Raw genomic sequence first — 15,677 nt, forward strand, 5'->3', positions numbered from 1 at the left:
TTGTGATGGTGTGCGGGCATTATCCAGATGAGAAAGACCTGCACAGGATCAGTAAGAACGACTGGTCTGACCCTGACCTGTCACAAGGTGAGATCTTCATCAAAGAACAAAGCTGGACAAACTGAATTCTAAATATGAAAGATTAGAGTCTATGATTTGCTAAATATTTGTTCATATAATCAGTCAAATTATTAAATCAGGCCACACTTTTGTTTTCCATCCCTCCACTTTGGCTTTGGCGTCTTATGTCCTGATAGCTCCTGGCATTTTAAATATTATTTATATTTATAATATGTTCTAAATATTTCTGTTAATTATTAGAATATTTGCATTTATATTATATTTATATGGAATGTTTAATGTGTAATTTTAAGTTTTGTAGTATAATAATAGAATAAGTATATTAGAATAGGTATTATGTATAAAAAAATGTATTAAGATAAAGATATTTGCATTTGTGATAAGATATTTATGCAGTTATATTAGCAGAGTGACTGTAAATTGGATTACTGTTATCAGTCTCTCTCTCTCTCTCTCTCTATATATATATATATATATATATATATATATATATATATATATCAAATCAACAAATACTAGTCTTCCATTCAACACTATACAAAATGTTAGTGTAGAGTGTACATAAATGTTCAGGGGAAAAAAATCTTCACACAAAAATGCATCCTATATTAACCTGACAGAATTGTTTTATTTAACTGTAATAAGTACTAACTATAAGATTAATAAAGCACATTTGGCCTAGTGTGTTTACTGTCCGTTCAATTTACATATAGAAACAACCTTATGATAACCAGATTTAAAATGTCATGATGTGTCAATTCAAAGACCAACATTTCCCAAAAGAAAAATTCACAGTCATAAGTGAATACTGAGCACTGACTCTCCAAAGTTTTGCACCCTTTTAGAAAAAACCTTAAACATACCAGTTAAGAACCATTGGTATAAAATAAATTGATGACTCAGTCATGCAATTTACTCAAAGAAATTAAAAGGCATCACCTCAGAGAAATAGCACAACAGCATTTTGTTTTAAATAATTTAATACTTTTTTTTTATTATTTGGTTTAATACATTTGACCTGTGTATCACATTAAACATACAAAATAACAAGAAATATTTAATCTATAATCCATTAAATGATGCATTGATAGGATAACTGTGACCTCTCGATTGTGAATTGAGAGCAGTACGGCTCAAACTACCCAAGGACAGTGTAGCACAGAAGGAGGTCCATTGTGTACAGCACCTAAAACACCCTTTACACTATTAACATCTTTTTAGATACACTTGAACATAATTTCAACTCATTTAAATGGATGTTTTTGTACAGCAGGTCAGAAATATTAGATATACTTACTGTAGATAGAAACATATTTAGAAACAAACTCACTTGTGTGTTAAATGAAAAGAGGAGAATCACTAAAATCAATGAATACACAGCAAAGTGCCAAGATTCTCCTAATCGCATCAGGATGACAAAGGGCTAGGTAATCAGAGATCTGGATTTCAGTCCGTTGGTTTAACAGGTGACGGTTGGATTTTATTGCAATCGTTTTCAGGAAGATTGCTATAGCCATTGAGCTCCGGCTGCTCATATATATCCTGGAACACAAAAGCTACCATCAAAGTCAAACTGCACCACCAACAATTTGGTATTAAACATACATTTTTCAATAAAAATAAAAAACAACAAGAATAAAACCCTACAGGCATAAAAAAATATTCCTCTTTTTGTTTTCATGATACATTTCAAGTACACTAAGTTTAATTCACATCAAGTTTAGAACATCTCAAAGCAGAAACACTAGATTCACTCACATCATAAGCTTGAGTTGAACTATGTGTTTGACACGGACACACTGTGCACTGCAGCTCTTTAAGGAAATTTATTCTCATGTATTTTGTGCAGAGATTCCTCCTCTGAATGTAAACTGAGCTCCCAGCTCGTCTTGAACTATTTACTGCAGCATGTTACCACAAACACACGTCAGAGTGATTGTTCACATTCACGATAATAATATGTAATCAGTGCTGAGGCAGCACAGAATATTGCACTTTCAGACGCTTGAGACAGAACTGTTCTCTGTACAGTATGTACACAATATCTGTGCTCTGTGTCTCCAGAGTGAGTGTGCGTTAGGCAAGTGGTTTCTCTCTCCCCCTCCACAGAGTCGGGGCAGGTTGGATCTGTGTGGTTTTGGATGGGCTTTGTAGAGTTTCTTTGGGATTTTGAGTTTCAAGAATTGCACTTCACTTATTTTGTATCACTTATAAGAGTTTAAGAAAGATAAACGACCCATCCAAAATCCCTAAGACATGTAATTTGTTGTACCATTTTGTTTTATAGTAGTTATATAGTTTTTAAATTTTAAAATTTTATGTTAATTGATTCCTGTAATATTTTATTGCATTTTCATAATGCAATAAAATGTTCTTAAGAAATGTGTTCATCATCTAATACTATCATTTGTTCCAGGAATATTTAGCAGTCATTCATCTCCAATACTCTTTAGTGTACATCCTGTGGAAAAAAATCAGGTTGCCATTGCTTAATTAAAGTCAAGGACTACATTTCTTAACCCTCAGTGCAAAACAAATACGCAGAAATAAATATTGCATTAAAAAGACTTGAGCACTATTATTTACAAGTAAATTATCACTTTTAAATTCAGTTTTAATAAAACTACTCAATTTAGCTGTAATGTAATGGCTGAAGAAATACATTTTAGAGTTTTGAACTTCACTTGATGTTGTTACCAAAAGAAAACAGATGGATGCATTTTTTCAAAAATATTAAGAGTATTAACCCAATTATTCCACAGGATCATCACAAAAAAATAGCAAAAATTTTACCTTAAGGGTTACAACAGTTTGTACCCTTATTGGGTACTATTTGTGCCTTATTTATCCAACAAAGATGCATAGTAGTACCTTAAAGGTAACAAACGTTTTAACTATTCTAAGGTACAAATATGCAACTTTTATTGGTAGATAAAGTACAAATTTGTTATTTTAAGGGTAGTGCCCCATCAACAACTAGCTGTGCCCCTGAAGGTACAATTTGGGCATATTTGTTTTCAGACAGTGCACAACATTAAGAAGGCTGTAAGCCATAACAGCGCTAATACTTAGAGAAACCTGTAAAATACAAAATCTGTGAGGTTTCATCTGAGGGTTGCAGCAATTTCAAACACCAACAGCACTTCCACTGACACCAGTGGGTCCATCTTCAAGCATTCTTGATGATCAAGGAATAATGCCAAATAACATTTGAATGGTCTCTAAATTTGGAATAGCTGATCCCTTTTATGATCTCGAGGGACTGTGACTCATTTTCACTTTCATTGTTTGGATTTGAAGATGGTTTTGAATCCACAATACATATTTTTGAGCTGAACTGGACCAGAGCATGTTTGCCTCAAAGATGATGTAGATGAACCCAGTAATGAAAACTCTCAGCCAGCACTGACTCTCTCTCATTCTCCTTCCCTCTTGCTCTCAATCTCCATTTATCTCCATCACCTTTTCTGTGAGGATTTCCCGGAAGGTCGAAAGCTGCTTCATCTGCTCCGTCTGCATCGAGTGCCGTCTCATCAGTTTCTTCTTCATCTTGAAGTCTGGCCCACGCTTTGGTGACGATGGTGCGACAGGCAGCAGGATCTTGCTCCCTGAGTGAACAGGAGATGTGGGCTTTCCGTTGGCACGGATATCAGGAATGGGTCGCTGAGGGTTGACGTTAAGAGGAGGAAGGAACCCAGGTCTTGTGTGGGAGATGTGGTCCAAAAGGAGAGTGCCTGATCCCCGCCGTTCCAACAGTCCTGTTGGACGCCGCCTCATTGTGATAGGAGACACAGAGTTGGGAATGCTCTCCAGAGACTCTCGAGAAGAGCTGGTGAGCAGTGACAAGGGAGAGGCATTGTATTTGCGGCGCTCCACTGAGACACGTCCAGAATCTGGAGATCCAGGGATGGAGGCAGGGCACAGGTGGGTGTCCGACTCGTAGTGTTCCATGCGGGTGAGTTTGGGGTGTGGTAAGCCACGGATTCCGGTCGGTGCCTGAGCCACACTGTCCTGAGTCTCAGGGGCCGTGTTCCGACGATACAGTGACTGGTGCTGATGGACTTTATCTGCCCAGGAAGAACCACACAGTGCTGCACAGTCTTCTGAACAGGACCGGTCCATCAGTTTTGGAGAAGTTGGGTCATGGGTCTCTATACTGTGCCTTCTGGACAGGAGAGGTCTGCCTGGACCAGAAACTGTCATCCCATTAATCTCCGAAACCAACTTGTCCTCCTCGGCTAAATCGCACTCTATCCGCTCCGCTCTCTCAGCAAGTACTGAAGGAGCCACAAGACCCCATGGCTCAGAGTTCAGTCTTTTCAGAAGCTTACGGGGCGGTGGTCTCCTCTCCCCTTGTGGTCTGCTGGAGGGTAGTGGGAGTGCTGAGGTCATGGCGAAGCTGAAGATACCTTCCTCCTCCTCATCGGGGGCAGAGCCAGAGGTATGGATCTCTACCTCAGATGGAGACATGCAAGCAGGGGAAAGCTTATCCACTATACCCGGAGATGGTGGGGAGTTCAGGTATTGTTTGGTCTTTTTAGTGCCAGAGGGAGATGTATCGGTGGTAATTATGATGACCTCTTTACCTTTGGCTTTGCAGGCATCCAGTAGGACCTGAAGAGTGTCCCTGTCGCCCTTATTGATGGCGTGTACGAGTGCAGAGGCACCGGAATAATCTTTCAAGCTGGGATCGGCGCCATTTTCCAGCAGCAGTAACACCACCTCTTTGCCTGCCTGTTCTGCACACGCATGCATCAGGGCAGTCCGACCAGATTTGTCAGGGATGTTTGGGTCTGCTCCCTTCTCAAGCAGGTACCTCACCATTCTCTGCCGGGTCTGCGGATCATCGTATCCCGCCAGACAGGCCGCTATGACCGGCGTCTCCCCTCGCTCGTTCCCTTCATTTATATAGGCTCCGCCCTCCAGGAGGAGGCGAGCGAGGCGGAGCTTGCCCTGGAACACTGCTTTCAGAAGGGCATTGCCCTCCGTATGCAAGGCCCCTCCATCACCCATGATGTCTTACTCTCCACCTCTAGAACCCCAGAATCCCCCACCCCTCTCCTCCTCCGGCCTCAGCAATGTTGGGACATCCCAGCTCAGATTCTGGTGAACCTTAAACAAAAACAAATAAAAGTATTTTATCATAGGGGTTGTTTGACATTTGAATATTGCAAAAGAACACTATTATTGCAATCACAGACACTAATCTGATGGGTAAATGGACTGCATTTATATAGCGCTTTCAACAGACCACATGGCCATCCAAAGCACTTTACAATTTGCCTCACATTCACACACTCATTCATACACCGACTGCGGTGTCAGCCATTCAAGGCGCCATCCAGCTCGTCAGGAGCAGCTGGGGTTAGGTGTCTTGCTCAAGGACACCTCGACACTTGGTCAGGTGGAGCCAGGGATTAAACCACCAACCTTCCGGTTTGTAGACAACCTACATGAACCACTGAGCCACTACCGCCCCAGGTTCTATGCCTAGGTTCCACAAAATTTTGAATTGTCAGTTAAGTGTGAATTTATAGAACTGAATCTATCCCTTTAAATGAGGCTTTGTAAAGCTGACATTTAAAGATTGACAACCTTTGCTTTTCTAGTTAACTGTTACTGCTATATGAATTTCTCTTTTTTCTCTTTTTAATTTTAAATCCTTACATTCAAATTAGGGGTGTCAAAGCAATTTATCACGATTAATCGAATTCAAAATAAAAGTTTGTTTACATGTTAATGTATGTGTGTGTGATGTGTATATATTTATATGTATATATAAATACACACACACACACACACACACATAAATATATATATTTAATAAATATTTACATGTAGGATATATATTCATATTTACAGTATATATGATTTTTATTTATACAAATAAATATATATTGTATACAGTAATATAAAGTTATATACAGTAAATATACACAGTACACACACATATATTATGTAAACAAACTTTTATTTTGGATCCTAATAATCGTGATTAATCGATTTGGCAGCCCTAATTCAAATGCAATTCTAAATTGGAATTTAACAGGCAATCTCTATACAGTTCTCAGATCAATCAAACAAAGTCTGAAATCTAAAATCACATTATTATAATCAGACTCAATCCACAGCACTCAAAACTCTCTATTATCTCTAATAACACCCAATGGATTAACTAAAGTTAATGTGTACAACCTTATGGTAAAGTGTTGCTTTCTTAGTTGTGTTCTGAACACTGTGTCCTGTGGGCTGACACCCTGTACTCTTTAACACAGTCTCCTCTCCATCTTCTCTGTAACGAAGGCAGGAGAGGGATGATAATGACAGTCCAGTAAAGAAAAGAAAATTGAATTCCTGAGTGGTGCAAAGAGCATAAAAACATGTCACAAGCTCAGTCAGCAGCACTGCACACATACAAATGATTAATGACATGCATTCATCTTACACACAGATACCAGGCATTTAATAACACAAAAATTGTTGTTCGAAATTATGTTTCTTTTGGTACATGATGTATTGCAAGTTATGCCAAATAAACCATATTTCCAATGTTCAAATATTGTTCTTGACATTACCTAAAATATCCAAAGCCATCTTCTCAAACAAAAGCTGATGAGCTAAACAAATGGGGAGGAAAGGAGAATGAAATTGGTTTGACTATATGCGGTCAATCATGTATTGTCATGGTGGGTTCAATCAATCAAGTTTTCAATCAAGTTTTATTTATAAAGCACATTTAAAATCAACCGTGGTTGGCCAAAGTGCTGTACAGTAAAATAAGAGAAACAAACAAAACAAGACAAAAAACACAAGTTATGGTACATTAAACGCATTAGACAAAAAATTTGTTTTCAGCAAAGATTTGATTCCAGCTACTGTGGAGGCTGATTTAACATGTAGTGGTAGGGTGTTCCACAGCTTAGGGCCGACTACTGCAAAAGCCCGATCACCTCTTCGTTTTAAACGAGATCGTGGAACAGCCAAGAGATGATGATCCCTTGATCTGAGTGATCTTGATGGATTATGAATGCTAATTAAGTCAGAAAGGTATTTAGGGGCCTGGTTGTTAAGAGATTTGAAGACAAATAATATTTTTTTTAAATCAATTCTATATCGAACTGGTAGCCAATGCAGAGAACGTAGAATTGGGGTGATGTGATCTCGTTTTCAGCTGCCAGTGAGCAGACGGGCAGCCGCATTTTGGACCATCTGAAGACGAGAGATGGAAGTGAGAGGTAACCCAACATATAGTGAGTTGCAATAGTCAAGTCGTGTTGAGATAAAAGCGTGATAATTGTTTCAAAGCTATTCCTGTTTAAAAAAGGCTTGACTTTGGCTAACTGTCGTAAATGATAAAAGCTGGCTCTAACTGTGGCGTTAATTTGCTTGGTCAGTTTAAGACTACTGGCAAGATAAAAAACTAAGTTTTTAACTTCAGAAGTGAGTTGTGGCGTGAGTGTACCAAGATCAGTGCAGTGTCTGTCAAAAAACTCATTTGGACCAAATTGGATGATTTGGTTTTATCGTCATTAAGAAGCAGGAAGTTGTTTGTGAGCCATAGCTTGAGTTCGTGAAGACAGTCTTGTAGTCGCTTATATGTAGTACTGTATAAGCGACTACAGGGAGGGAGTGTCAGCTATATGGATACTGGTGATGTTAAGTGACTTACCTGAGGTCAGTGATGGAAAGGAGAAACTAATTGCACATGGACAAAACTAATATGTTGTACTTGCTATTTATGTTCTTATTCCTTCACAGTCTGATTAATTGAAGACATGGTGACTCTTTATCTTTCATATATAATTAGTTTGATTTATTCCTAGTGGTCTTCCTCTCGCTGCGCTCCTGAGCTCTGGTGATATAAAGCAGCGATATGCCGAGATGTACTGGGACTAAAAAAAGCCCAGGACCCATGCTGACCCAGAACAACACATAACGGATATCAACCAACTACAAAGTATGTACACTACCATTAAAATGCTTGGGGTCAGTAATTTTATTATCATTATTATTATTATTTTAATTCATACTTTTATTTAGCAAGGATGCACTAAATTCATTAAAAAAAATGACAGTTTAGACAATTACAATTTTTAACAAATGTTGTATTTTTAAAATATGTCAGTTTCCACAGGAAAAAAAAAGTATTCACCATTGGTAATAATAAGAAGTGCTCCTTGAGCAGCAAATTAGCATAGAATGATTTCTGGAGGATCATCTGACATTGAAGCCTGGAGTAATGATGCTGAGAATTCAGCTTTGCATTAATACAATACCATTTTTGATCAAATAATTGCAGCTTTGATGATCATAAGAGATTCTTTCTAAAACATTAAAAAAGAAAAAACTTACCGACCCCAAACCTTTGAACAGTTGTACAGTATATAATACAATGCATTGGCTGATAAATTACCATTCTTATATACACTGAAACTAACAGTGCTTTGATAGGCTTTAAATAACTGATATATAAAAACAGCACAATTATTTAAAAATCAGCTTTTTTATATTAATGAATTCTACTTGTATAGAATGGTTTCCTTATCATATGTTCAGTCTAGAAAGTGAAGTGATGTGCTACACCCAGTGCTGCTTTTCTAAACGTTGCCTTCATCGTCTGCGTACGCCAGGATCTCTGTCTTAAAACAGATGGCCTGAGGATGGACAAATAAATTTTACCTTTAAACCTTTTTATATATTTTTTTTTTAACTTGGCTTCAACATCCCCAAAATCGGCCAGCCCCCAGAAGAGATCCTGTTGCTCCCTAGTCTATCTCTGGCGATACGAAGAACATTGGGAACGTCAAGAGAGTGTAGAAGCTGTGCAGAATTCACATCCTCCTGCATCACACCAATACACCCACAGACCCGAACTGCTCCTCCTGACTGCCTTCTTAAGAAATTCTCTGTAATTTCCGAGCCTGCTCAGCCCAGGAAAGCAAGAGGAACGCTGTTTTTGCATACCAATTATGGGAGGTGGAGAGGAACATGGAGAAATGAACTGTTCTTTGAAAGTGTAATCACAAAAAAATTTGTCTTTAAGGGGTTTCGGGGATTCAAGACGGCGAGGTTAATCTCCTGTCTCACAAACACGGGGCAGCATGGATGACTCATCTCCATGATAGACTCACTGGAGAGATGTGGCAGGCATCGTCTCTCAGGAGATCAGCCTGCTGAAACCAACAGGCGTCCTTACATGTATGCTGACCTGACATGTGCATTGTGACCAGCCTGTTTTAAAGGCTCAAATAAAAATTATAGGGTGATTCAAATCATTTAGGGTACATTTACATGACAATGATGTTCTAAAAATAGAAAAGCTTTTCTTTCGTGTTTTTGAAAAGGTTAGATGACAACATAGTCGAAATAATCCCAATTCAAACATACCAGCAAAAATGGCTGTATTATGCATGGCAGGCTAGTAGTTGGCTGTTTTTTTCATCCATACAATGAAAGTCAGTGATATCCAGTATAGGTTGGACTTATATAGACAGTATATAACTATCCCTTAAAGGACACCAGACAGGGCTTCGGTTCTAGATAATTAGAAATATTTCAAAATATAATTTATTTTTATATATTTCTATGCAGTTTTTCACGGAAACTGAATGGCATTGTCTGCAAATATTGTTGGCTCAGAGACAATTTGCGTATGCTCAAAAGTTGTTTTGGATAAAAGCGTCTGCTAAATGCACGAACGTAAATGTTAATGTCAATACCTTTATATTGAAGTTTAATTTTATTGCTCGTGTCTGTAATCATAACTCAAAGGTGTTCTTTGCTTAATCAAACATCTGTGTAAAAACATTCCTTCAGACTTTGGTCAAGTATTCAGTCACAAACTCACAATGTGTCATGATATTAAGAATCAAAGTGCTCTTTATTTAGTGATTTTCATTTCAGTTTACATGTAGACAGCTTTCCAGATTTTGGAGCAGAGCTAATATGTACGGATATATGCATAAAAGATGCATACAGATATGTATATACATGCAGCTATTGCAATTCTTCTCCAACATCTGTGTTTTCTAAATAATAAATTGTACTCTGGTGCAATTTGCATACTTTATAGATACTCTAGAACCACAACTATTTATATTTATATACAGACTGATTAAACAAGCAACACCTGGTACAATTCAGGGAGAGACTGTGAACATTACATTTGCCAGATGCTTTTTTGCAAAGTGACTTATGTTGCATTGAAGGTATACATTGTACCAGTTTTGTATTTGTACATCAGTTGTGGAGTGGAGTGTGATTATTTTTAGTAAGAATCTGCTTCATACTTTATACTAAAAGAATGTGGCATGGTATTTAAATAGTGCTTCAAAAAAACTCCATGGTACACGTCCAAAAACATGGTATTGTCATTGCTATGTTCAAAAACCTTGCCAATAGCATCATTATTGTAGCACAATGGAATTATTTCCTCCTAATATAACCAGGTAAGAAAATAAACAGCAATACTCATGTTTTGATTCTGCAAGTGGAAATATTACATAAATCAAACGAGTAAATGCTGAATATATGTCGCTGTCCGCGGTGCTGAACGTCATTTGCAAAACGGAGCAGTTACAGATTTTGATGCGTTACAGACTCGATTCACACTGCCAGCTGCAAATATCTTCAGCTCAGGACTATTTTTAGTCTTGAAGCATCAAATTTGGTGTCTATTCACGTCAGCTCTCTGCCTGACGCAAAGCTTCAGTGTCCACAAATGAACTTCCAAACAGCAGACACACACTTCAAGTCTCCGTTACAGCAAACGAGCAGCAATTGCCACAGGGAGGCTTATATTTTAAGTTTTTGCAATTCTACTCCAACATCTGTGTTTTCTAAATAATAAATTGTACTCTGGTGCAATTTGCATCCTTTACAGATACTCTAGAACCACAACTATTTATATTTATATACAGACTGATTAAACAAGCAACACCTGGTACAATTCAGGGAGGGACTGTGAACATTACATTTGCCAGATGCTTTTTTGCAAAGTGACTTATGTTGCATTGAAGGTATACATTGTACCAGTTTTGTATTTGACCCCACAAAACACAAGCCTAAAAGGACTAAACGGAACAAGACTTGTTTGAATAAAAAATATATATAATTACAGATGTCTAATTCTCCAAAATGCTCCAAACTGCACATCATCTGTGTAGCAGTTTCTGTGTAGCATCTCTACACATAATCTGTGTAGTAGTTTAATATATTGTGTATATTTCATTATTCGTATTTAATTTTTTCTTATTTTTGCACAGTCTAAAAAGAGTATGCAAGACCTACATTTCTCTGCTTGTTGTATGTCATATAACTTGTATGTGACAAATAAAATCTTGAATCTCTTGAAACTCCATTCAATTGGATTTTGTCATTTTTAATACATTTTTTTAATTAAAAAAAATTAAAAATTTGAAGCCATAGAAGAACCATTTTTGGTTAGGTATTTTAAAATGATCAGTTCATAAAATAACAATTTTTTTTACTAGTGTGATTTTTTACTTTTTTACTTTATTTTTTTTTTCTTCATCTCAATATTGATGCCAATAAAGAACCTTTATATTTAAGAGTGCACTTGTCTACAACTCTGTCTGAATTTACTCAGGATAAATAACCAGCAGGAAAATGTTGTAGACAATACTTAAATTGAGAGAAATTAAAAATGTGATGTATTGATTGATATAAATGATCATGTAGCTCTATGAGCTTCCATAATTGATTCTCTAATTATCCTGTTTATCACTGTAAATATGCTTTGACAATCTATGTATAAAGCGCTATTGGAATAAAGGTGACTTGACTCATTTTCTCATGCATCCGTTATGTATTGAAGGACGTCAACATGACCAGTCAATATTTGGTATATGTGTAAATATATCAGATATTGCCTTCGCTGTTTGAACAAGCGCATCCAATTTTAATCACTTGAAAAATGACAGAAAAGCAGACAGCTCCCAAGATTGAATCTGATAGATAAATCAGATATATGTGCCATCTGAACAAAGCCTTTGCTCTTCCCAGCATTCCCTATAGATCTTAGAGTGTGTCCAAATCAACGTAGTAAAGAGTCGTTCAACATGACCATACTAAACTTGCCAATTTTTCAGCATGTTGAAGAGCTCTTGCAGAGGGTCTGCATTTCAGTGCTGTGCCAGAGGAGAGAGGTGACGTACCGAGCTGTCTTGTTGGGACAAATCATATCTAATTCTCTATGCTCTCCCGACAGATGATGGAAATTAATATTATGTCTTCATTCTCACACCTCTGAGAGTCCCCAACCCTGGCTTTCTGTTTTACGTAACAGCAGTGTGTGTGTGACTCAAGGCTGTTTCTGAGGTTGCGTGAGGGGGCCCGTGACCAGAAGGGGCTGCGCAGTCATTTTGAGCCAATGTTTGCCTCATTAGATCACACCGATCGAGGCAGGTGCAATCACTTTTACAGCAGCTGAGAGAACAGCATCCATCAGCGGTGCTTCGATGACCCTTTGACCCAGTAGCATCAGAACTGCTGAGGAAATTCATCACTCACATTGGCAGCTTCAAAGAGAGCCATCCTGCAGAGGAGCAATGAGATTATCTCCTTCATATTAAACGTCCTAAGTGTTCCTGACACATCTTCTGCACTTCCTTGTGTTTAATCCGTATTGGTTACTGTGGCATGTTTAGGTCTTGCTGTCATTTTCAATGCCACACATGTCATGGCAAGTTCGTTTTTCTCCTACACTCAGTCTGTAATGAGATGAATGACAACAAAACCACTTGACTCGACTAGACTGAGTGTTCAGTGATTTACAGAGATGAGAATGAATTCTCCTCCAATTCGATAGCAATCTGTGTGTCTCCTTTCACATAACCGCACACAACCGCATACCAATGCATTCTTATCTGCCCTCGAACTACAGATGTCAGAAATAAAATATGGTTTTATGCAAACAGAAAAACCAACTTCATGAAATCATTGCAGAAATCTGATGATTTTTATATTGTCCAGCATATAGGGGATATGTCTTGTGTTTAGGATCATTACGTTCAGTTTTTTTTTCATTGTGATATTGTTTTTAGAACAAATGATCTAAAACAACAAATAATCTAATAGCATGAAAAATAAACAATTAAAATTTTCACATGGGAGTAATAGCTAAGTATTTTATGATGACAACTGGGGTGAAAAATTTAACTGTCAAGAAAATCTATAATCTTAATCGTTTTAAAATTAGGCTTAATTTTCTATATGCAAAATACAATTTATTTTGTGGAGTGGAGTGTGATTATTTTTAGTAAGAATCTGCTTCATACTTTATACTAAAAGAATGTGGCATGGTATTTAAATAGTGCTTCGAAAAAACTCCATGCTACACGTCCAAAAACATGGTATTGTCATTGCTATGTTCAAAAACCTTGCCAATAGCATCATTATTGCAGCACAATGGAATTATTTCCTCCTAATATAACCAGGTAAGAAAGTAAACAACAGCAATACTCATGTTTTGATTCTGCAAGTGGAAATATTACATAAATCAAACGAGTAAATGCTGAATTTATGTCGCTGTCCGCGGTGCTGAACATCATTCGCAAAACGGAGCAGTTACAGATTTTGATGCGTTACAGACTCGATTCACACTGCCAGCTGCAAATATCTTCAGCTCAGGACTATTTTTAGTCTTGAAGCATCAAATTTGGTGTCTATTCACGTCAGCTCTCTGCCTGACGCAAAGCTTCAGTGTCCACAAATGAACTTCCAAACAGCAGACACACACTTCAAGACTCCGTTACAGCAAACAAGCAGCAATCGCCACAGGGACGCTTATATTTTAAGTTTTTGTGAAGTGAGACAATAAACATTACAGCAGCATACACATCAGTCTTAGACCGTCTCCTTTAGACATCCAGCAAATCTTCAGAAATCCAACTGAGTGCAACTGAGAATCCGATTTGCGGTGCATGAATTCGCAACGAACGTTCATAAAGCCTTATGAACAGCTGCAGCCATATGCACATCGTTCCTTCAATAAAACATTTGCTTTTATCTTCAACAACTCAGACCAAATGTGCAGCCAGCAACCATTTCTGATCAGCGCACATGCCAGCACAAAATAATTAACATCGAACTACTCGAAAATCGCTCAGTAAAAATGTATTGAAATATAAATAATATGTAAGTGCAATGGAATGTTAAGATATCGCTGCAGGACTGAAGTCTGCTTAGTTATGGCCATGCTCAGCTGACAAAAATACAAAATATAAACGAAATAATAAGAATAAGAATAACAGTAAATCTTATCCTAAACACGAAGAGCATTTTGAAAGCAACATTTGGAGAGTATCTCGAAAGAGTCTCACCGTGTAGCTGCTGTCTTCACTCCATCAGAGCGGCTGATTTTAGCCCGAGAATCCAGCTGCTGTCTGCTGATCCCCTTGTCTTATATCCCCCACATCAGCTCTCCTCCTGCGACCGAGATTTTGGGGGACTCTGCGGGGGTGTGGAGTGGGCAGTGAGCTGATACGAGGCTCCCACGATCACGCACAGACGCACTGAGGTCCAGCTTCACCGAGCAAACCACTGACTTACTGACTGTTCACATGCACATGGCCATCTCTGCTTTCCACTAGGGGGAAACTTATTCTATTATTTTAATTCTTTGATCATTTTAAGTTTATCTCTGATTTTCTGATGCACCCCTGCATTTGTATGCCATGGTGTGCTGTTTCTCACAACCAGTAGAGAATACAATTTGATGCAGAACAATTCAATGAGTTTACCATAACAACAACAATAATAATAATAACAATTTAATAATAATAATAATAATATTGTCTAAGAAAAAGAACAAATTTTGTATACTGTGATTTGATGCATGATAACATTTAAGCAATGTGTGCAAGTGCTTTACATAGTCAAATTGAAGCTGCTCTGAGCAGGCTCTGTGCCTGCTCTAAATTCTGCATATAGACGTAACTGCGCATTAAACCCATGCAAAAGTATAAAATATGCCAGCCTTGACCCACTTAAGCACCCATTGATGAATGTAAATGATGCAGCATTGGTGCAGCCTTGCTGTCATGACAGAGCATTTATTTTAGAATCTTTTTTATTCATCTTTTATTTTTAAAGTACTTTAATGATGTATTTGTGCAGTCTGTAAATGCATGTATGAAACCTGTGTGCCGCTTTTCCATAGTAAAGATGGCGTGTATTAGGTCAATGCTAAAATACACTTAACACACATTTGCAGAGGTGCTTATTTTTCTTTCAGCATAAATCTAGATTTTTGCTTGCATTTTTTTTCTTTTCGTTTTTGGGGCTAAATATATATCAAGGCCCTCTCTGTACGAAAGCAGGGGGTGTGAAACAATTCTCAGACTGCATAAATACTAATTTAGTGACTATGGCTATTATTGAACACAGTTTCTATGGCAACTGATTCAGTGAATTCCGACAGAAGCGTTCCCACAGTGACATGCACATGCTGCGGAAGAGAGAGAGAGATAGCGAGAGAGAGAGAGACAACGAGAGAGAGAGAGAGAGAGAGAGCGAGAGAGAGGGAGAGAGACAGAGAGAGAGAGAAAGAGAGAGAGAGAGAGAGAGAGAGAGAG

At 37.8% G+C, this 15,677-nt stretch overlaps 2 protein-coding genes across 4 annotated transcripts in view; one reads left to right on the forward strand and one right to left on the reverse strand.

Moving 5' to 3' along the window:
• Nucleotides 1-88, forward strand: part of si:ch211-135n15.2 (uncharacterized protein LOC557207 homolog) — a 9,377-nt gene extending 9,289 nt beyond the window's left edge. For all 3 annotated transcript variants that reach the window (XM_059568396.1, XM_059568395.1, XM_059568397.1), the window contains one exon: nt 1-88. This exon is cut by the window's left edge and continues 76 nt beyond it. The gene's annotated coding sequence lies outside the window, so the exon portion shown is untranslated.
• Nucleotides 89-1,043: 955 nt separating this feature from the next.
• Nucleotides 1,044-14,759, reverse strand: LOC132158790 (ankyrin repeat domain-containing protein 34A). Its single transcript, XM_059568366.1, has 2 exons — nt 14,424-14,759; nt 1,044-5,193 (listed from the first exon to the last, which is right to left on the reverse strand). Exon 2 carries the CDS (start codon nt 5,092-5,094, stop codon nt 3,520-3,522), a length of 1,575 nt encoding a protein of 524 aa, XP_059424349.1. The 5' UTR covers nt 5,095-5,193; nt 14,424-14,759; the 3' UTR covers nt 1,044-3,519.
• Between the last annotated feature and the right edge of the window lie 918 nt (nt 14,760-15,677).

The sequence above is a fragment of the Carassius carassius genome, chromosome 15 (assembly GCF_963082965.1).
Source record: "Carassius carassius chromosome 15, fCarCar2.1, whole genome shotgun sequence".
NCBI classification, from domain to species: domain Eukaryota; kingdom Metazoa; phylum Chordata; class Actinopteri; order Cypriniformes; family Cyprinidae; genus Carassius; species Carassius carassius.